A 24294-nucleotide genomic window follows, 5' to 3' on the forward strand; every position below is an offset into this window, starting at 1 on the left:
GTTTCTTGTTTGGACAAGAAAGGATTTTCGTTTATAATAAAGAACAAATGTTGTTCTGTCTATTTAAACGATATGTTCTATTGTAGTGCACCTCTGATGAACGGACTCTATATTCTAGACCTCGAGAGCCCTATCTATAACGTAAATACCAAGAGGTTCAAGTCTAATGACATGAACCAAACCTACCTTTGGCACTGTCGCTTAGGTCATATTAATGACAAGCGCTTATCCCAACTCCATAAGGATGGTTTGTTGGACTCATTTGATTTTGAATCATATGAGATATGCGAGTCATGACTACAAGGCAAGATGACCAAGACTCCCTTTAGTGGGCACAGCGAGAGAGCAACTGATTTGTTAGGACTCATACATAGTGATGTATGTGGCCCATGTTGCTGCTAGAGGCGGTTATAGGTACTTCATCACATTTACTGATGATTTCAGTAGATATGGTTATGTGTACTTGATGACACATAAGTCTGAATCCTTTGAAAAGTTCAAAGAATTCAAGAATGAAGTACAGAACCAGCTTGGCAAGAGTATTAAAATACTTCGATCAGATCGAGGTGGTGAATACTTAAGCCATGAGTTTCGTGACTATTTAGCTGAGTGTGGGATTCTATCCCAACTCACTCCTCCTGGAACACCACAGTGGAATGGTGTATCCGAAAGGAGGAATCGTACCCTATTAGATATGGTACGATCTATGATGAGTCACACAAATCTTCCGACATACCTTTGGGGCTATGCTCTAGACATGGCAGCTTTTATACTTAACCGAGTTCCATCCAAGGCCGTGATAAAGACATCATATAGGATATGGACTGGGAGAGATGTCCAGGTGTCTTTCATGAGGATTTGGGGTTGTGAGGCTTACGTACGACGTCAAGTCTCAGACAAATTAGGACCCAAATCCGACAAGTGCTATTTCATTGGATATCCCAAGGAAACTAAGGGATATTACTTCTACATTCCCATTCAGCACAAGATAGTTGTGGCAAAGACTGGGGTCTTTCTAGAAAGGGACTTTGTTTCTAGAAAGACTAGTGGGAGCGCGTTCGATCTTGAAGAAGTTCAAGATGCGAACAATAGCACTGATGCCTCGATGGAAATTGAACTGGAACCACAAAGTGTTGTGGATGAGGTTGTTCCACAAAGAGTTGAGGAACAACAACCAGTTCAAGTAGACATACCTCTTCGCAGGTCTGATAGGGTACGTCGTCAGCCTGAGAGATACTCATTTCTCTTGTCTGACCATGATGACATTGTGCTCATAGAGGATGAGCCCACCACCTATCAGGAAGCTGTGATGAGACCAGATTCCGAGAAATGGCTAGAGCCATTCTCGGAGCTGGAATCTTCGATTCGATGATGTGATCAAACAGTTTGGTTTCATCAAGAACGAAGATGAGCCTTGTGTCTACAAGAAGGTTGTAGAAAACATACTTGTCTTCCTCATATTGTATGTGGATGACATACTACTCATTGGGAAGGACATCCTTATGCTTCAGTCTGTCAAGACCTGGCTAGGGAGTTGCTTCTCAATGAAGGACTTAGGTGAGACATCCCACATTCTTGGGATACAGATCTATAGAGATAGATCTAAGAGATTGCTTGGCCTAAGTCAGAGTACATACATTGACGAGGTACTCCTACGGTTTGCCATGCAGAACTCCAAGAAGGTATTTCTGCCGATGTCACATGGCGTGAGTCTTTCGAAGACTCAAGGTCCCTCTTCTAGAGAAGAGAGAGACCGCATGGATCAGATCCCTTATGCCTCAGCCATAGGATCGATCATGTACGCCATGCTATGTACTCGACCTGATGTCTCGTATGCTTTGAGCATGACGAGCAGATACCAGTCAGATCTAGGTGAAAGTCATTGGATAGCGGTCAAGAATATTCTTAAGTACTTAAGAAGAACTAAAGAATATTTCTTGATATATGGAGAGAATGATGAGCTAACTGTAAAGGGTTACAGTGATGCCAGCTTCCAGACCGATCAGGATGATTACCGATCACAGTCAGGGTTCGTATTCTGCTTGAATGGTAGTGCTATGAGCTGGCAGAGTTCACAGCAATTCTACAACGTTTCCATCTTATTCGAGAGATTATCGATAGAGGAGATGTGAAGATTTGCAGAGTATCTATAGAAGCTAACATCGCAGATCCCTTGACCAAGGCTTTGGCATAGAGAAAGCATGATGGTCACACTAGGTCATTAGGCCTTAGAGCCTATACTGATTGGCACTAATGCTAGTGGGAGATTGTTAGTTAGAGCCCTAGAGCCAATCATTTGATGATTGTATGGACTCATTGTATCATATTCTTGTATATTAATAAAGGCATTTGATTTTGGTTATTATACTTACTTGTATTAGTGCCAAATAAACTAAGTATAATAGCGTCCCTGAGTAGAGCGTTCTTACCTATATCAATCGATTGGTTGAATCGATAGTGAGATGATATAGGGAACACTACTCTAAATCATTCCTAGTCGAGTATTAACATTCAGGGACAATGTTAATGCAATAAGACTAGCATGTAGGTCAGCTCGATGACTTGATCTCACAAGTCATGGATATAGAGATATCAAGCTGACACATGGGTATACATTGGAGAATGTATACTGAATGACCCGCCATGAGAAAGTATCATGGATCGTTATATGAGTGTCATATACTTTCTCATGTGACTATTAGTATGACTATTAGTCCTTAGACCTGAAGTCACCATGGATCCCTACATAAGGAGTTATATACTTTGGTTTCGTCAAACGTCACCCGTAACTGGGTGGACTATAAAGGCGATTACTAGGTATATAACGAATTATGTAGAGGGATGTGAGTGATGTAGAAGGGATCTATCCCTCCCATATGACGGGAGCGACATCGGTATTCTTGATAGAGTGAGACCATTAAGTGCAGAGTCAACATGAGATGTTGAGCTCATTTGATCAAGTGAGTCTACTTGGAGTTCAAGATTTAGATTGATTAGAGGATGACACGGTCTATGCCTCACATTGATCAATCTAGATGTCTAGGATAGAAGGACAATGTCACATATTGTGAGGAGTCACAATTAGTAGTCACAAGGTGATGTTGGATCTCAACATTCTTGTAACTTAGGTAGTAATGATGTGTTGCTAGATACCGCTCAATACTTATGCTCCTAAATGAGTTTAGGGGCATTGCCAACGTTACAAGAACCTATAGGGTCACACACTAAGGACAATTAGATGGAGATTTGGTTCATACGATGAACCAAGAGGATTAGATTCATTTGATGAATCAAATTGGATTAAGAGTAATCCAAATTGGGCTAATTGAGTTAGACTCAAGTTGATTCATGTATTTAATGAGTCTAATTTAGATTATAACTCATTAGATAAATTTAATTTAATGAATTAGATTCATTATATTAAGTTGGCTTGAATCAAATGGTTAGATTAGATCAACCATGAGAGAGATTGAGTCAAGTTTGACTTGACTAGAGAGAAAGAGGAAGAGTCAAGTTTGACTGGACTCTTTGCCACATCATGAGTGAGGTGGCAAGATGTGGACCAATAGTGTTGCTCCACATCATCTTGCTTTGCCACCTCATGGAGGTTACAAGCCTCCATTGCATTTAATGTGAGTTGGCCACATTAAATGAGTGGAGGTTACTCATTTGCCACATCATTGTGAAGTGGCAAGATGTGGACCAATGGTAATGGTCCACATCTTCATGATGTGCCACATCATAGGAGTTACAAAACACCTCTTAATGGCTTCACATTAATTGTGATTAATGTGGAATGGGAGTTACACTCCATGGAGTGGCCGACCACACAAAAGTGGTGAATGAAATTTGATTTTATTCAAGGTATTATTCCTTCTTCTTCTTCCTCAAGAGAGCTCTCTCCCTCTCCTCCTCTTGCCGTGACCACACAAGGTGCTAGCACACCTTTTTGTGTGCTTTCTCCACCTACGTGTTCGTGTGGATACTTCTAGAGGAGTATCTATTTTGATACTCTAGAGATCCGGCAATTCCTTGGACGAGCGGGAACGCGAAAGGGCACGCTTCGAAGGTATAACTCTCATCTAGTGTAGATCTAGAGTCTTTGAAACTCGTACTCATATTTTCGTTTGGTTTTTCCTTGCACGGATCTACGTCTTTGGGTGATTCGGGGTTTCCGCGACACGAAAAGCGATTTTCGCGGCCTGAAGAACCCAACAGAAGCACCAAGAAGATGGTGCACTTATCACAAGACCAGCAGTCATCATACAGAAGACTGTTTTGTTTTGAAAAATAAGAAAGCAAATAGGGATCGTTATCAAAGGGAAACTATTATCAATAGCAATATCCCAGGCAGCAAAGTCTGCTCAAGATAGAATACCGCCCGGTAGAACCTCAACAAGGTGTATTACCAACCCCGGTCAGTACAATTCAGGTGCCTGAGAAAATTCAACCTGAGGTCACGACAGCCCAACAAGAAGAGAATAGGAATAATGCCGCCCGAGGCAACATTAATATGATCGCGGGCGGGCCCACCGATGGAGATTCTAACAGGGCCAAAAAGGCACACGCACGAAGACTTGAGATCCATGCTGTAGGATGCAACATGGAAAGAGCAGCAGGGCCGGAAATCAGTTTTGGGCCCAAAGATCTTGAAGGGGTAGAAATACCCCATGATGATGCGTTAATAATTAAGGTTGTGATACCCAATTATACTATTTCCCGTACCTTTATAGATACTGGTAGTTCTATAAATATTATTTTCAAAAAAGCTTTTGATCAACTGCAGATTGATCTAAGTGAACTTCAACAGATGGTGACGCCTCTATATGGATTCACTGGTAATGAGGTACAACCGCTTGGCCAGATAAAATTGGTCATATCTCTAGGGGAGGAGCCCCTCATGAGAACAAAAAGATCTTACTTCATGGTGGTGGAAGCCCCATCTGCCTATAATGTGATACTGGGTCGACCGACCTTAAATGAGTTTAGGGCGGTCGTTTCTACTTTTTGCTAGAAAATTAAATTTCCTGTTGAGCACCAGGTTGGGGAAGTACGTGGTGATCAGAAGACGACTCGTAAGTGTTATGTGGAGATCGTCAGAACTGAACCTAGTGCCGCCCGAAAAATGTAAAAAATGGAGGTTAATGCCATTCAAGAGAAGCCACCTGTCCTGCTTTATGAGGAAAAGGAAGAGGTCCAGATATAGACCGATCGACCTGAAGCCACCACCTATGTCGCGATCGATTTTGATCCTACTCTGAAAACAGAGTTGGTTCAATGCTTAAAGAAAAATAATGATGTCTTTGCTTGGACGACCAAAGAAGTCACGGGCATTTCTCCTTTCGTAATGGAGCATTCTTTACATGTCTTCCCAGATGCTCGGCCGGTTATGCAAAGAAAGAGGAATTTCAGTATTGAGCAAAATCAGATCATCAAGGAAGAAGTGGCTAAATTGATGGAAGCCGGTTACATCAGGGAGGTGCAGTTCCCCAGTTGGTTGGCTAATGTTGTCCTGGTCTCTAAACCAGGAAACAAATGGCGGGTATGTATTGATTTCCGTGATCTTAACAAGGCCTACCCGAAGGATTATTATCCATTGCCTCGGATCGATCAATTAGTGGATTATATAGCCGGGTGCGAATATATTTCTATGTTGGAAATCTATCAAGGCTACCATCAGGTTCCTCTCGCTAAGGAGGATCAAGAAGGTCAGTTTTATAACATCTGAAGGTACTTATTGTTATAGTGTTATGCCGTTTGGACTAGAAAATGCAGGAGCAACTTATCAAAGGCTTATGAATAAGGTCTTCCATAAACAGATTGGAAGAAATATGGAAGTATATGTTGATGATATTTTAATTAAGTCTCTTCAGGCTACTGATCTCTGCAGGGATGTAGAGGAGACTTGCAAAACATTGAGGTAATATGGGCTCAAGTTGAACCCGGGCAAATGTTTGTTTGGAGCAAAAGGTGGAAAGTTCCTGGGGTATCTGGTGTCCGAGCGGGGAATAGAGGTCAACCCAAGCAAGGTCAAAGCACTTCAAAATATGGAGCCACCACGCAACATGAGGGAAGCTCAAAGACTCACCGGCCGGATCACCGCCTTGTCTAGATTCATTTCAAGGTCGGCCGATCGTAGCTTCCATTTCTTCAAGATACTCTGAAAGGCTAACAAATTTCAATGGGATGAAGAATGTGACAAAGCTTTCCAGGAATTAAAAGACTACTTGTCCACCCTTCTTGTGTTGGCTAAACCTGTAGTAGGAGAAACTTTATGGGTGTATCTGTCAGCCAATGAAAATGTTGTAGGCTCGGTGTTAGTTAGACAGGAAGGGAAAGATCAATAACCTGTATATTTTTCTAGTCATTTATTAAAGGGAGCTGAGTGTAGATATCCTACACTCGAAAAGTTGGCCTATGCATTAGTGTTAACTTCCCGGAGATTGCGTCCATATTTTTTAGCACATGCAATTATTGTATTGACCAACAGTACTCTCGGACGGGTGTTACTTAACCCAGAGGTATCTAGTCGGTTGATTAAATGGATGATCGAACTCAGTGAGTATGATATACAGTACCAACCCCGCTCGGCCATCAAAGCACAATCTCTGGCAGATTTCATCATAGAAGTTTAGGGTCCTAAAGAAGAAAGTACTTGGAAAGTATAGTGGATGGATCTTCAACCAGGCAGGGTAGTGGAATTGGTATTCTCCTTGTATCTCCAAGGGAAGATAAGCTTCAACTTTCTATCAGGCTGAATTATAGGGCCACTAATAATAAAGTAGAATATGAAGCATTGATAGCAGGGTTACAAGCTGCTCGGCATGTGGGAGCAGCCTGGGTTTACATCTATTCTAATTCTCAGTTAGTAGCCCAACAATTATCAGGTAACTTTGAAATCAATAATGATAGACTCAAGTTATACGCTGAGGCATTTGATAAATTGAAGGTCCAGTTTCAAGAAGTAAATATACAAAAAATTCCTCGATCTGAGAATCAAGTAGCAGATGAAATAGCTAAATTGGCCTCTGCTATAACACCATGGAACCTGGATCGACCGGTTGAGCAGACATTGTTAGTATCTTATATTGAAAGATAGGCTGATGTAGAGATACAGGGTGATTAGAGGGCACAAATCATATTATATTTGCAGCAAGGTATTCTTCAAATTGATGCAGAACAAGCAAGGATATTTAAGAAGAGGGCTACTCAATATACTATGATAGGGGAACAGTTATATAAAAGGGTTTTCTCTAGACCTTTACTTAAATATATTGGAACAGAAGATATACAGTATATCTTGCAAGATGTTCATCAGGGCTCATGTGGCAGTCATATAGGAGGAAGGTCCTTGGCCCGCAGAATTCTATTAGCAGGATATTTCTGGCCTACTTTACATGAAGATGCTGCTAAATTTGTAAGAACTTGTATTTCTTGTCAAAAACATCAAAATATTTCATACTATCCTACACAATTGTTAAGAACCTCTATAGTCTTCTGCCCCTTTGATCAATGGGGCATGGATATAGTTGGTCCATTTCCTATGGCAATTACACAAAGAAGATTTTTATTAGTAGCAGTGGACTATTTCTCTAAATGGGTAGAAGCAGAACCACTTGCTCGAATTACTGAAGATGCGATTATTAGATTCTTGTGGAAGAATATTGTTTGCAGATTTGGTATTCCTTATAAATTAGTCTCTGATAATGAAAGACATTTTCAAGGAAACAGAATCTTAGACTGGTGCAAAAGCTACGGTATTCTTCAAGCATTCACCTCTATGGCATACCCACAGAGTAACAGTCAAGCAGAAGTAACTAATAGAGAGATTATAAGAGGCATAAAAATCAAACTGGATCATGTCGGTGGTAGCTGGGTAGATGAGTTGCCCAGTGTTCTTTGGGCATATCGTACTACACCCCGAGAAGCTACAGGGATTACTCCTTTCCAACTGGTTTATGGAGGAGAGGCTGTAATTCCTATAGAGGTGGGAGTAGAATCTGATAGAAGACAACTATATGATGATGATAATGCGGGTCAGTGACTTATGGAGCTAGATCTGATAGAAGAAATTTGAGACAAAGTCGTAACTCGTCTCACATCATACCGACAATGAATGAGGCAAAATTATAATAAGAGAGTCATCCCAAGATTCTTTCAAGTGGGAGATCTAGTATGGAAACATGTCAAGCCCGTTGGGGATGTTAATAAATTGACACCACAATAGGGAGGACCCTACAAGGTAGTAGAAAAACTTGCATCGGGTTCATATTATCTCCAAGATGCAGAAGGAAGAATTCTCGAGTGTCCATGGAGTGCAAATCATTTGCAGCCCTACCATACTTAGCAATCTTATATCACCTGAGAAATATAAATATTCTTGAACGAGAAAATTAATTCCTCCCCAGTATATTCCAATCACCTAAGCAGGCGAAGCTTAGCATGTCCAAGGGAACAAATCAAATTTATTTTAAGTAAGTTCCCTTCATTCGGTTCTGTAAAAAGATGACAAGTATGCTTGCAATTTATGTACTTCATATAATTTTGTGAATACAGTGCAGGCAAAATATCTCCCAAAAAATAGAACATGGTTTAAACAACATGATGATCACCGGGCATTATTCCGCTCAAGCATCTATCAATTGGGGGCTTTAAGGAGGAACCGACCAGGCTTCCTTAAGGATCCTCAAAGACGTCAAAACCATCACAAGGTTGGTGCAAGCATTTTAGTTTCCCTCAAATAATAGTCGATCGGGAAATCTCTTGAAATAACCCAGATGGATCTTCTTGAGAGGAACCAGAGACTCTAAACTATCATGAATATAATCGATCGGGAAATCTCTTGAAGTATCTCGGACGGGCCTTCTTGAGAGGAACCGGAGACTCTAAACTATTATGAACATAGTCGATCAGGAAATCTCTTGAAGTAACCCGGACGGGTCTTCTTGATAGGAACCGGAGACTCTAAACTATCATGAATATAGTTGATCAGGAAATCTCTTGAAGTAACCCGGATGGGCCTTCTTGGGAGGAACCGGAGACTTTAAACTATCATGAGCAAAGTCGATCAGGAAATCTCTTGAAGTATCCTGGACGGGCCTTCTTGAGAGGAACCGGAGACTCTAAACTATCATGAACAAAGTCGATCGGGAAATCTCTTGAAGTATTCTGGATGGGACTTCTTGAGAGGAACCGGAGACTCACAACTATCATGAACATAGTCGATCGGGAAATCTCTTGAAGTAACTCGGACGGACCTTCTTGGGAGGAACCGGAGACTTTAAACTATCATGAACATAGTCGATCGGGAAATCTCTTGAAGTAACCCGGACGGGTCCTCTTGAGAGAAACCGGAGACTCTAAACTATCATGAATATAGTCGATCGGGAAATCTCTTGAAGTAACCCGGATGGGTCTCCTTGGGAGGAACCAGAGACTTTAAACTATCATGAGCAAAGTCATGCAGGATTGAGTACCTGATCAAAATATGATAGAGCGCAGGACTCTATTGACTCAAATTAATCGGGAGTACATGCCCGACTGAAAATTCAAAGGTTGATGAAATTCTTCATATTTAATTGTTCGGAATGACACTCCCAACCAGGATTCAAAGTTCAGAGGGAATTCTTTATATATATAACCCTTCAAAATTACATTCTCAATCAGAAGTCATAATCATATGAAGTTCTTTATCTAAAATCGCTTGGGATTGTACGCCCGACCAAGAATACATAAATCCTATGGAGTTCTTCATATAAAGTTGCTCAGGATTACACGTCCCTCGGAAGCACGGAGGTCTTTGGAATGCTTTAGATACAGTCATGCCTGAATAAAGATCCAGGAGTTTATGGGAAGCCTTATTGTTCAGAGCCATATGATCAATTAAAATACCACAAAAGGAAAAGCTTTTGAGCAAGATAGTACTTATTCTCAGGAAGCAGCAGCCAGATAATAAAGGTCGGAAAAATAGGTAAGTACAATTTTTTACAAAAATTGCAAGTACTTGATTACAAGTCTTTTACAAATACATAATCATGTTCACTTAAAGTGGCTCGTCAAATTTTCGGGTAATTCCTGGTTAAGTCTGTGACAGTTTATGAATTGAGAGGGGGGTTCGCGAGATAGATAACCACCTTCCCTTAGTTGTTGAATAACCCCGGTCACAGAATGATTTAGAGTCCTTATGATTCGACAAACATATTCGCCAATAAACTCCGGAGACCTCAGATAAGTTAGCCGCTTGTTCTCCCATCGGTCCTCCTCATGCTCTTTATAATGTTGAAATTCGGCTTGTAGTTTAGCAGCTTGAATTTTGAAAGTGTCTCTTTCTAATTTGAGCTGCTCCAGTTCCTTTTGGAGTGAGGATATCTCTGCATCCTGAGCCTTTCTTTGTTCTTGCTCTTATAGAAGAGCAAACTCTTTTGATGCTGAATCTGCAGCCTGCTCAGAAAGAAAGATATTGTGAAGCCTCTCCACTTTCTCTAAAATAGTGTTCTTATGAGAAATATCTGAAATAGCTTTGTCTTTCAAAGCAGTTTCCACCTGGAGGCTGGAGTTTAACCGATCTACTTGTAACTCCAAGGTTTTCCTTTCAAGCTCTTTGTTTTCTAATAATTATTATCGATGTTGCAGTTCCTTCTTCATAGCCTCTATTTATTGAGTCTGTAAAGTTATCTTCTCTCATAATTAAGTGAGATCAGTGTGGGAAGGAGGAAGAGTAGCTTTCAGTGCTTCTATTTGGGCTCTTAACTTACTATTATCCCTTTCCAAAGCAATGAGTAGTTGGTCTAAATGAATACTTGAGGCAAGGAACTAAACAAAATAATAATGAGGTAATAAGAAGTTAATAACATATAATTAAAAACACTTACAGCAACAGCTTGATGACTGTGACTGTTAGCGCGGTTTGAAATACTGACGCCCTTTAATAGCTCTTGGTTATGTAGCCAAGATTCGACCAATGGGCCTTGTAGTTGTACAGAGCCGTAGGTAGGAGGATCTGTGGCTTGTCCCAGTTGAGAGGGCAAACCCACAGCTTGCCTAAAAAGAGATGTGAGGACAGAAGGTGAAGGAGGCCGGGTAGAAGAAGAAGGAAGAGAAAGGAGGGGAGTAGTAGAACCGGGAACAACAGAGGAAGAGCTAGAGGGGATGGAAGATGGTAAAGTAAGGGGAGTTGAGTCAGTTGTGGAGGCACAGATAGTTGATGATCCTGGATTCGGAGATCTCCTGCAGAGTGTTCTTTTAGCTCATGGTCCAGAGGTTAGAGGAGGTAAAACCAAAGAAAGGGGTTGAGAAGATGCAGAAGCAGTAGTAGCTATCTAGGGAGCAGAAGCAGCTGAAACAATAACCAAAGAGGAAGGAATAAGCAGACCCAGTCTCATCATATTAAGAGAAAGGTTGGAGACAATGTGAGTAGGGGGCATTAGTTCTTTACCTCTCTCAAAAGAAATAGCTGAAGGAACAATGGGGGTCTGCACAAAAGTACCAAAAGTGTCACGAAAGGGAACTTCCTCAGTAAGCCTGGGTTTCTTGTGTATGGCAACAAAAGGTTGTTCTTCTTCCTCTTCCAAGGAAGCAAGAGCTTCTGCTGCTTGCTCTTCTTTAGATAACAATTCAAGAGTGGAGGTATTAGGATTAGCTCGACGAGTCTGTAGTAAATTTTCTCCAAATTTATTCAAGAAAGACTTGGTCATAGTGGTGTTCTTGTACATGAAAGCAGGTAGAAGAGTATCAGCTGAAATATAAGAATTAGGCGTTATTATAGAAAATAATTAACAAATGGCTAATAAACATAGTCGAGAATGTCTGAACGTATCAAAAGAGACCTCCAAGAGGGTTTCAATGGAGCTTATTCCAAAGGGAAACATTAGACCCTCCACAATCAAGGCCGGTAAGCAAAATTTAGCCCCCTTTAACTTGGGTAAGGCAGAAGAAACTGAGGGATCAGTAAGGAGGTCGTCAGTGCTAGGAACTGGAGGAAGTTCATATATCCAGTTGATAGGAAAAGGAGGGGGAGAAAGAAGACGCATAAAGAAAAATTTGTGACGTCATTCCTCTTGAGGAGGAATCCCACTAAACAAAATAGTCTTAGGGCGAGACTGAAATTTAAAGATACCAATGTCTACTTGGCGGGGAATGAAGAAGTAGTGAAAAAGGCGAGGGGACAGAGGAAAATCTAATAGTTTAGATACCCCAACAAAACCCACAAGGATAGAAAAAGATTGAGGAGTAAGCTGATTAAGATGAATCTCAAAGTAGATACTAACATCAACGAAAAAGGGATGAAGAGGGAAACGGAAACCTTGTAAAGCTTGATCACAAAAGATAGATATACTTCCTAGAGGAGGAAGATGCGGACCGCTCTGAGAAGTAGGGCGAACTATATAGGGAGAAAAACCATAGTTCATTTGTAACTCCACCTCCTCTGAATCGATAAGGCTAGAAGCACACGAAAGAAACCACGCTGGGGAAGGAGTGGCCATGGTGGAATAACAGAAGGGGGATGACTAGAGGGAGAAAAAGAAGAAGGAATAGTCCAGGAGCGGAAGATAGTGTCTTAAACCTTTTCCTTTCCTCTATGCCTTATACCAAAAACCCTTAAACAGGCAGGGAAGAAGAACTGGGAAAAGAAGGAACCCAAAACCATATAAATATATAAAATAATAGGACCAACAATAATTCATGCAGAACTTAGGTATAAAAGAGGGTAGGAAAAGAAAAAGTATAAACTCAATAAAGAAAAATACATGGAATCATAAATGTCATAGAAAAGGGATGTCCTCGAAGAAGGGGATCAAATTCAAAAAGAAGGCTTGATCCCAAGGAAAGAAGGGTAAACTTAGCAATCATCCTCAGAAAGCATGACAAGTTTTTCTCTCTCTGCACTTGATTCTTAAAGAATCAAAGAGGTATGAGGAAAATCGGTCGGGTATGAGGTTGATAGGATAGTTTAAGACTATCTATTTGATTAAACAACAAACCCAGACGGTCATACTAGATCGGACGAGATTTAGTTAAGTATAAAAAGTCGGACGATATTTGTAGATATAATAGACCGGTCGAAATTGACTATATCATATTAAAATGGACGATTATACTAGATCAGATGGAATCCGGTTAAGTATAAAGCACCAGATGATATTTGTAAACAGAAGTGTAAATCAACCGGTTATAATAGGCTGGTCGAGATTGATGGTATTATAATATACTGATTAAAAAAATAGGATCTTATTTAAATATAGTTAGCTAATGGTAATAGACCGGGCGATATTCAATATGTTAGGATAAAGTGAACAAGAAAAAGCCAGTTACTAGAAGGGGATAAATTCAGGAAGGAGGAAGTAAACCACCATAAATGAAAAGAACAAGTTTGATAGCAGAAGAGGAATAATTTTAAAACATATAAATACGAAAGATAAAAGCATGAAATAAACATGTAAACCAAATGGTCAAACAAATTCATTAACACAAATGATTTTCAACAACAGATAAGAAGAAGAAGTTTAACTTCACAAAAATAAATCAGTTTCTGATAAGAGTTGTTATGACCAGTAACAGTTAACCTTACAATAATCAGGATTAAGGTAAAAAGGTTACTCTATATATAATTGGGGAAATAGATCAGCAGGTCTGTTATCAATCAGCTTGCGTCGATTCAAGAAGTTAGGAGGAGGATCACGAGACAGGAAGCCTTCTTCTCGCAATTGCTTTACTGCTCCTTCAGCTCCGACAGTATAGGTTGCCAAAATAGATTTTACAATTGGCCTATTGAATTTAGTAGAGCTGATTAGGATGGTGGCCCGCTCTTTGATGCGATCATCTTCACCAGCTTTATAAACAACTAACGCTATCTGGGAAGACTTCAATTCGGCGTCTTTAGTGGAGACCTCTGTTATAGCCATGTTCAAGGAAGTGTTTAAAGAAGCTATTTCATCATCCTTCAAATGTAGAGCTTTGAGTTTGTCAGCTAAGGCAGACTCGAATAAGATTTCAGCTTGTTTGTCTCAGTAATTTGCTTCTCTAATTTGGAAGATAATTCAGTGTTGAGGTTCATAGCTGATTTAAGTTGAGATTGAAGATTCTGAAGCTAAGCCTCATACTATTTTCTAGATTCTTCTGAAGATGGAGCAGAGGACATCTCAGCAACATGTTGTTTAAGCTTTTCATTCTCATAATATAAGTTGTTTGTTAGTCGAGCTAGACCTATGTTGGCCATCCATCGCTAAGAATATAATAAGGTGTCATAAAATAGTCAAGGATAAATAATAAAGAAGTAATAGTAAAAATACCTTGGTTTCCTCATGGGAAAATTGATCGGTTATCTGGGTGGGGGTAATCCCTTCAAAGAGGGGGTGAATTTTCTCCCGAGCAGTAGCAAAAGAACCTCCCAGCAATACAGGGAGGACAGGAATGGTAGAAGAACTCGCAGAAAAGGAAGAGGTTGGAAAGGGAGGACGGGAATGGTAGAAGAACTCGTAGAAAATGAAGAGGTTGGAATAGAAGGGGGAGCAAAAATCAGATAAGAAGAGAATGAAGAAGGTAAAGACCCAGATTCTGGAAGAGATAGGGGAAAGGTGAAAGAAGTACCACCTGAAGCAGTATTGCTGGAAGAAGGAGAGGAAGAAAAAATAAGGGAAGGATAGAGATCAGCCAAAGTAGGCTCGGCAGAAGGAAGGTTATCAGGAGCAAAACCTTCTGAAAGCAATTCCTCAGTAGAAAGAATGAGTCTCCTTTTGGAGGGAGGAGCTCTAGTGAGTTTGCGTCCTGGGCGTTTGCTAGGGGCAACTTCAACAAGGGATTTTTCTGAGCTTACAGGGGAGATAAGCTTAATAGTAGGAAGGGAAGCAGCAGGGGAGGAAACAACAACCAGGAGAAGCAACTGGCAAAGGGATAGCAGAAGTTTCTGCAGGAAGGCCCTCAGGAATCACCTGAGAGCTGGAAGCTTCTACCAGAGGAACTGAGACTTCAGTTGAGGAGGGTTGATTAATTGCAGCAAGAAGCTCTTGCTCTTTAGCATGAAGTTCGGCTTCTTCTAGGCATAGCTCTTCATCAATCAGAGCAACATAAAAACTAGCCACTACACAAAATAGAAGAAAATGTTTAGTTAGTAAAAATTGATAGAAGAAGAAACAGAACTTTACCTAGGGAGCCGTGTATCTTAAATTTGACCGGGCTCAAACGAAACAGATACAGAAGATCGCTCTGCAACCATTTAGTGATAGAAAGGTGATGACATAGCAACTTTTCATAATAAAGGGGAAAAGAAGGGTGAAGACGAAATTCCTTAATATCAGGTCAAGGAGGTAAAGAAGATCTCCAAGCATGGGACCAAGGAATAGGTCCCGAAAACTTTATAAAGAAGAAGCGAGATTTCCAGGCTTTAAGAGAAGAAGGTATATCATCAAAAAGGATCATTTTAGTCCGAGATTGGAAAAGAAAAACACCTGGTTCTGCCACCTTTGGGTAGGAAAACATGAAAAAAATTTGAGGGATAGGAGAAATGTCGAATATACGAAACAACATATAAGTGCCACACAAATAACAAAAGACATTAGGCACAAATTGTTGAAGAGGAATGTCAAAGAATCGGCATATATCGATTAGAAAAGGGGGAATGGGAAACCTTAGACCACCTATTAATTGATCCCTGAAGAAAGTTATGCAGTTGGCAGGAGGATGGTGGGGATGCTCATCTGGTTTAGGGATTATGATACCATATTCTCTAGGGATTTCGTATTGCTTGCGAATAGCAAGCCTAGCATCCTTGTTGAAAGAGGATGAAATTTGGACTTACTGATAGTTGAAAAGGGAATCGTTTCTTCAGCCATAGATAGAGGTAAGGATTAATAGAAGAACAAACTACTTACTGATAGTTGAAAAGGGAAGATCACTGGAAGCGAGCGCGAAGATTGAGCAAGAAGATTACAGTAAACAAGAAATGCTAAGGCAGGGAAGAAGGGACAAAGTTGACAAGAAGATGAAGGGTTTAGGGTTGAGAGAACGTACGGTCACTGTTAGATCAGAATACCTTTTATCAACAGACACCATTGATTATAGAAAAGTGCAAACGCTGATGTTACAAAAAAGAGAAAAGACACGCGTCATATAACCATAAATGGGCATTTATGATGGACGCGACAAATCGAATCATGTAGAGGTTGATGACGCCTCATCGTGTGCCTCCAACAGTCTTTTATCGTTGAAAAGCCAATCATAATTAAGAAAATTCTGGAAAAAGTGCACAGTTTACTAAGAGCCTTAAAGAAGGATGGGAAAGGAATAATAAAATAATATAGAGTCGGGGCAGGTGGCTGACACCTCTTTAGACTAGACTTAAAGAGGAGATTAGTAGTCACATAATTTAGGTTCAAAAGTCTTTTGGCTTGTCCAAGAAAGGGAAATGTTGATCAAGCATTACAGATCAGGCAAGCATAGAAACATCTAGTCCTATGTGGTCCATGATGTGATATCAATAGGCAAAGCCCGATCGAGCATGTAATATTGCCCCAGTTATGTAACTCAACTAAACATAAACTAATGTCTAGTCAGTCGGCTGACACCTCTTTCGACTAGATTTGAAGGGAAGGCTAGTGATATGGGTTAGGTTTAATAGGTCCCCGGTGAAGAGGGGAAAGAAGATAGCAGAATTAAGCAAAACATGAAGATCGTCCGGGGTAACATGCTTAAGAAAAATAGGCCAATATCGGCCGGGATAATATGCTTAAGGAAAATAGGCCAATATCGGCCGGGATAATATGCTTAGGGGAAATATGCTAATATCGATCGGGATAATATGCTTAAGGAAAATAGGCCAATATCGGCCAGGATAATATGCTTAAGGAAAATAGGTCAATGTCGGCCAGTATAAGACCTTAAGAAAGATGGGTCAAATATCGGCCGGGTTTACACGTTTAAGATAGATAAACCAAGATTGTTTGGATTAGTACATCTGGATGTATATTAGCATTGGACGGGCTTATATGATCGCCTAGGTGTCAAAAGATACAAAGCCTTACAAGATCTATAGTATATTATAGGACGATTAGGACATATATTGAACAATAGTAGTAACTTGCCCAGACATAATTTAGATTCAATCCCATCCAATACAAATCATAGTATAAGATCGGACTGTCTACAACATAATAAAAATAGGATAAGAATGTAGGAACGATAAATATATCTCCATATAGCTTATAAGACAGGGCAAGAACAAATATTTCCAGAATATTCATAAATAGCTTAATGAAGATATCTGTAGTATGTGATTGTATAACAGGTTTGCTAATTTAGCAAGAAGAATGTTTCTAGATTCTTCTACAGACACTAGGCGACAAAGAAGGTACATCTGGGGTACAAAAAAGATTCCTTAAAAGTTATTTTCTGCAAGTACATGGCTTACGTCATCTCATAATAAACTCTAACAAACCGGGGTCTACTTCATGACTACGGAGGTTATATGAAGTGGTATAAAAAGGAGAATCCTCTCCGTTGGCCAGGTATGCTCTTGCTCACAACACACATAGTCATCTATTGCAAGCCCTAGTTTTAGCTACTGTTCATCTTCTTCCTTCCACACAAAGAGAGATCACTGACTTGAGCGTCGGAGAGCCTAGCCAGGGATTCCCACCCCGGTCTTAGGTCACTGACGATAGTGTTGGCTGTTCTCTTGTGCGCAGGAAGTCATCGGAGCTCCAGATCTTGGTATTTTTCACAGGATCCTTCCTTTTGTCCTTGGATCTTTGCATAAGGAGGTGTTTTGTGACTTTATTCTTCCGGATCCACTTTGGATCAGAAGTCTGCAGGTATTCTTCTTCATCAGGAGTAAGTTCTCTCCCCAGCTTTCCATTTTGTTAAGTTTCTCAGACAAGATCAGTAACCAACTAGTCATCTATTTTGCTTTTACTTTTATATTCTGTTACTGCTTTGATATCCATTTTACGAATCGATATGAGAAAAGAAAGAGTTTTTAAGGGGTGATATTCAGTCCCCCCCCCTATATCGCTCCATTTTGATCCTTCAAGGCCTTCCATTTCCTCCCGATCCATGCATGATCTCTACTGTCATAGTTTGCAGAAGTAGGGTCTCTCAGTCCTGCGACGTCAATCCATTCTTGGTCCTTGTCAGAGTGGTTGCTCCGGTGAGACCCCTTCATCTCCACTCTAACCTAATTGGACTCCTCTTTTCCAGCGTGGTTACAGAAGTAGGGGATTTTGAAGAATCTAACAGCGACAGTTCATCTACTCCTCTGGTGAAGCTCCTTCTGAAATCAAGCATCGAGCACATAAGATGATCTCTACAGACGTGGTTTCTGAAGGTAGGAGTCATATTCGGTGAGATTCGGTGGCCCTTCATTCTTCTCCGATAGAAATGCATCAATACTATCCTTTATTCGGCTTCATCCAGCTTGCCCAAACCAACGTGTTCGTGTTGGAGAGAGCATAGTTGACATGGTGAGGATAGCATCTCCGCACCTTCTGGTCAACTTCCACCAATGTGGTTTGGCTTTGGGGAAGAGTCATACCGTTTCTATCATCAATGCAAGCATCCAACATCTGTGTTACTGTCTATCAGAGCTAGTGGTTCTATCTCTGGGCCCTTCGCGTGATGGCGGAGAGAAATCAATTGGAGTTGACTGTAGAAGAAGGTTTGGCTAATTTAGTTGAATTTCTTGTTTGATCTATGTTTAATTTTCTTATCCATGTTTGATTGTTTAGTTTCACACATTATTTAGTTTTATTTATGCATGATTGTTAATTCTGTATCATAGGGTGACAATGTGGTGCAGGTTGATCGGTTATGCATAATTAGGCTTTGTTTATTGCTATTAAATTGGTTAGTTCATTCATGTTCATATCTTGTCTATTGATGATGATTCTTGTATCGTAGTGTGACAATACAATGAAGGGTAATCTTCGATAGTTAGCTAGGTTTGTTGGTTAATTTCATTTATGTATATTTATTCTGTACAAGGTGATGCTTGTAGTATAGAGTGAGATTAGGCTATGGGTTTATCCTTGTTGGTTAGTTAGGATTTCATTTATTGCATTAGGTTTAGAGAACAAAACCCCCCAACAAAACCCCCCTAGTTGACTTGGTCTGAAAACAAATGTCCTGCCATTGGTTCCAATTGAGAGATGACCCAAGCATTCTACTATACTACCTTAGTGTAGGTTAAGGGGTTTCGGTTAAATATAAATTGTTAATTTAATTTGCACAAGTGATAGTTGTGACACTATCAAAGCTGCACGACCCCATAGTGGGTTGGACCTTAGGGACTTATCTCTCCACTCTTCAAGGGCAAAGCTCCCAGCATACGACCTCTGGACCCCATAGTTGGTTGGACTTTAGGGATTTCATTCCCCACTCTTTAAGGGCAAAGCTCTCAGCATACAGCTGCCCGACCCCATAGCCAGTCAGACCTTAGGGACTTAGTTCCCGAATCTTCAAGGGCAAAACTTCCAGCATACGGCTTCCCAACCCTATAGCTGGTCGAACCTTAGGAACTTAGCACCCCACTCTTCAAGAACGGAGCTCCTAGCATATGGCCGCTCGACTCCATAACCGATTGGACCTACAGGCCCAGTTACATCAACTCGGCCTCAGAGCCAGCTGAATCTCCAAACTCAGTTCCTCACTTCTCATGGCATGGGCCCTAGCATACATCCGCTCAATCTCAGAGTCGGTTGGACCTCCAAACTCAGTTCCTCTCTACTCATGGGCATGACCCCTAACATACATTTGCCTGGCCTTAGAGCTGGTCGGACCTCTAAACTCAGTTTCTCACTACTCATGGGCACGGTCTTTGACATACATCCGCCTGAGCCTCAGAATCGATCAGACCTCTAGACTTAGTTCCTCACTACTCATGGGCATGGTACCTTATATACATTCGCTCGGTCTCAGAGCCGGTCATACCTCTAGACTCAGTTCCTCACTACTCATGGGCACGACTTCTAATTACATCCTCTTGGCCTCTAGCCGGTTTAACCTCCATATTCAGTTCCTCATTACTCATGGACATGACCCCCAGTTACATCTGCTTGGCCTCAAAGCCTGGTCAGATCTCTATACGTAGTTCCTCACTTCTCTAGGGCACGACTCCAACATACATCCTCTTGGCCTTAAAGTCAGTCGGACTTCTTTCAGGAGACAATATTATCAGAGAATCACAATCACCTGTTAGAAAATAACGACTACTCATTAGGGAATATTCTATTATCTTGACATATATACACACAATGAAATGTTCTTATGCCTAAAGAAAAGTTGTCGTACATTCTCCACCACTCGACATATTCTGACACAAGACATTTTTAACATCTCAGTCTTGCGGAGCTTATGAGAGTCTATATAAAAATGGGTCCTCTCCGTTGGTTAGGTATGCAAAAAAGAGGCTGAGATACTCTTGCTCGTGCGCATACATCTCTACACTACTATTATATTGTTCATCTTTTTCTTCATTACACTACTGTTCGGATTTGAGTGTCGGAGTGCTTGCGCTAAGGATCTCCTCCCTGGTTCTCGCTCTAACATTTCCTTTTGCTCTCTGTGCGGTGTGAGTAGGTCTCTCTACATCAGCAAGGTCTTAGTCTCCTCGTAGTCAGCAACAAAGCCATCCTGCCAACTCACTATCTCCTTCGCTTTCAGACAAGATTATGTATGATTTAATTGGGTGATCAATTGATGACTTAATTAGTTTTGTGGAGTCAAAATTAGACTTAGATTTTAGGTATAGCCAACCAACTTATCTAGTTCGAATTATCATGTGCCTATTATGTCACAAAACTTTGAAATTAATGAGCAATATTGTATTTTATAGTGATGAAATTATTAATGTGCACTAGATTAGACAAACCGACACAATCATTAATATTACATATGTATAGAGAAACAACACAACCAAAACAATTATTGATATTTTATACGACTTAGAAGGACATGCTAAAATTTAATATGATAATTGACATGTTAAAATTTATTGATTTGTTAAAAAAAGGTCTTACAAGGATATGCCAGCTAAAATTTAATATGATAATTGGCATATTGGGACCAAACACAACAAATTAAAACAAGTGAAAGGGAACATACATTCAATACATCATGAATTTTTAATAGCATTAACTAGTAACATCTAACATTTTAAATTTGTTTAAACAACAATAGGTTTATATACTCCTTAAGCATGGGGAGGTTATGTTCTTCATTGTAGTTGTACATTACCCTTACCATCCTTGCACTATTCAAACAAGCCCTCACAAAATCTTGAGAGAATGTTGAGGCCGACGAACTAAAGCATTGTTTGTTGAGCTCCTCCCATGCTTCATCTATCATTTGCATCACTTTTTCTTTTGCGACTTCCAAGGACCAATGTGGGTTCTCCTTCATCATGCAAGCCAACAACGAGCCATCCCTCCCATTTTGTTTTTCATCCTAATTATCAATGCATACATGATAAATTCATTATCCTCTTACTAGTATATATATAATAATGAAAATTAGAAAACTATCTACCTTTGCACTTCCCAAGTCATCCCAAAGACGAAGAATTCTCGCAGGACAAGAAATAAGACTCGGAAGATCCTTGTAGAGATCATCCTTCGCGCGATGCCCTAATAGAAAATACATGTGCATTAAAGCAGCAGGAACACCACAAGTAATTGTGGAAATCTTCATGTAGTCATCCATTGAGGGGACTTGGTCTTTTGACAACCATTTTGCTTCTACTAAAAATGCATTGCTTAATTGTATCCACTGTAAAACAAAGCCAATTTCTAATCAAATTTTAGTGATAATACAAATACTAAAACAAATTTTACTAGAAGAACATTTCATACCAATTTCTTTAGATGTTCAATTGGATTCCATCCATGTTCCTTGAGCACAATCTCGGCAATCTCATTGATAGTCCTATTTAATGCCTTGAAGCATGCCCTCATGTAGTTGGGAAGTGAATCCATTGAAGATTGATCCCATCTGAAATGACCACACAGAAAAATCATTAACAATAAACTCACTCTAAATATTAGTTGGTGAAATAAATATGACTACGTACCTTTGGATGGCCTGTACAAAGAGATGGAGATCGTCAATCGATCCTTCCAAGTCAAAAATATCATCAAGAAGATAAACAAATGCGATAATCTTCGATAAAACAATCCTATAACTTGAAAATTTAGGGTTTGGTAGGCTTGTCATTGTCCAAGCATACCACTTCAAGGATTGATTCCGAGCAAACCCTAGCTCTTGGCTCAACTCTGACATCTGCCACCAGCTATATATGTATACATATATAATCAAATAAATTAATCAAACACTCAAATAAATTAGTCAAACACTCAGGAGCAAACTTGATATTTAACTTCATAAGAATTTTTTTATACATGTTTACTATATATAAAGTTAATTAAATGAACCAACTTTAATAACTCATTAAGCTATATAAACAAACTTGAATACTTAAATTGGTTAATGCTCATAAATATAGATGGTGAACTCAACAATGCCCATGAATAAAATTTGTGAATCGTGTACATCAACAAGGCACAACAAAACTCTTAACAAAGAAATTGTTAAAATGAACAAATAAATTTATAAAATCAAACTCACTAATTAATAAAACAAGCTTAAAAATATAAAAATTTTAAACTAAATTCAAGTCAAGTCAAGCTTGAACTAAGTTCAAACTCTTTAAAAAATAACAACCCAAGGTTGAATAACTTTTTTAACAGTTTAATTTAGTTTAGACTCAATTAAATTTCATTTAATTATCTTATTAAATAAGTTTAAACATCACACAGTTTGATTGAGCTAATTAAATGAGCCGAAACTAAAACTATATACCTTGTGACTTCCTTTAGTTCCTTTTGATGAAGTGACTGGAGCATGGTGAAATCCATCTTCCCCAATTCTCGAACATGCAAATTGTGATAGAAGTTGTCACGATCGAGATACTGCCTGGCTTTGAACCTCTTCAAGGTCATATGAGATGGAGCCTCCAGCACCTGTTCAATAGCCACGGTAAACTCTGGCCCCAAAGATGCCATGTAGGACCTGAGGTGATGGCTACTGAATTCATTGGCCCTGTAGAGTATTAATTCCCCTCCAGTATTCAAATTCGACGCTTCAAATAGATTCATCAGCCCATCCATCTCCTTGCTGAGAGACGCCATGAACTCTCCTCTACCATCATGGAACCTGCGCAGCACATCTAAAGAGATAGAAGGAATTGGTTTAATTAAACCCATTTCATTTCATTTCATTTCATCATGCAATACAACGTCGACAACTACAAGCATAAACCTCAGTTACCTGTCGAAACAGGGTATCGAGCTTGTCTCAGTAACCGGAACAAAAGGGCCACTTCCGCAATGCTGCTGGCTTCGCCATTGGAGATGGGGAGTCGCTGGTCGTATAAAGAATGCATCTCGGCTTGAATCTCTTCTTCGAAATGGTAGTCGATGGCGAGCTTTTGAAGGGAATCTATGAACAGCAAGGTCTCCTTGGCTCCTCTTGTCTGGTCATCAAACATCCTCCTCACTTGGCTCAACAGGTCGCTGTGTCTCAGGCACAAACTCTCCTGCATGCATGCATGCACAGAATTAAACAAGCAGACCATGAACCAACTAATATGAGGATAGCTAAGAGTAGTGGCCACTCACTTGATCTTCAAAGATGTCGGACTTCATGATTCGTTGTTTCTGCAACTGATGAAGCCGCGGCGTCATGGCGATGTGAGTACTGCTAGGGTTATTGGTGTTGTTGGTGTGGAGAGAAGCCATAAACTTGGGGTAGAAGGAGGAGGAGCACTGCACCAGCATCTTGCCCTGTCGTATATATCGCTGTGTTTGATAATTAAGCAGAGGCACGCGGGAGGCTATTTATAGAGTGGAACCATTGCTGGCGGTTTCCCTACCAATGGAGATGGTGTTCGAAAAAGTAAGGGCGATTTTTAAAAAATAAAATAAAAAATAAAATCAGCCAAGACTAAAGTGGCAAACCTAGCGCTCCCGTTAGTCTATTCCTGTAATATGGAGAAAATCACGCTTAAGGAGTGGCAAACCTCCCTTCACATATCGCATCAGTTATGCCCATAGGGACCCAGAAGAATAAAGTTGGTAAATGATGATTGTACTTACTTCTGTGCTCTTGTTAATCTATCCCAGAACTAACAGAATGACTAACGGAGAGGACTAACGAAAATAAATAGAGTTGTGAAATTTTCAAAAGAATCATAAAATATTATATTCAAAAAATAATATTATTATGATCTTTAACTGCAAAGAATAACATTAT

The 24294-nt window shown here is 40.0% G+C and overlaps 1 protein-coding gene across 1 annotated transcript; it reads right to left on the reverse strand.

The window, feature by feature from the left end:
• Window positions 1–21058: 21058 nt before the first annotated feature.
• Window positions 21059–23825, reverse strand: LOC122030087 ((3S,6E)-nerolidol synthase 1-like). Its single transcript, XM_042589246.1, has 7 exons — window positions 23661–23825; window positions 23311–23578; window positions 22843–23209; window positions 22055–22273; window positions 21837–21975; window positions 21514–21753; window positions 21059–21432 (listed from the first exon to the last, which is right to left on the reverse strand). Exons 1-7 carry the CDS (start codon window positions 23817–23819, stop codon window positions 21142–21144), a joined length of 1683 nt encoding a protein of 560 aa, XP_042445180.1. The 5' UTR covers window positions 23820–23825; the 3' UTR covers window positions 21059–21141.
• Window positions 23826–24294: the final 469 nt, after the last annotated feature.

This window comes from Zingiber officinale, chromosome 10B (genome assembly GCF_018446385.1).
Source record: "Zingiber officinale cultivar Zhangliang chromosome 10B, Zo_v1.1, whole genome shotgun sequence".
NCBI classification, from domain to species: domain Eukaryota; kingdom Viridiplantae; phylum Streptophyta; class Magnoliopsida; order Zingiberales; family Zingiberaceae; genus Zingiber; species Zingiber officinale.

Coding starts and splice junctions, on each gene's coding strand:
- LOC122030087 (XM_042589246.1), bottom strand. CDS start 23,819: ATGCTGGTGCAGTGCTCCTCCTCCTTCTACCCCAAGTTTATGGCTTCT. Junction 23,210..23,310: donor TCGATACCCTGTTTCGACAG/GTAACTGAGGTT, acceptor CTATCTCTTTAG/ATGTGCTGCGCAGGTTCCAT. Junction 21,433..21,513: donor ATGACTTGGGAAGTGCAAAG/GTAGATAGTTTT, acceptor ATTGATAATTAG/GATGAAAAACAAAATGGGAG.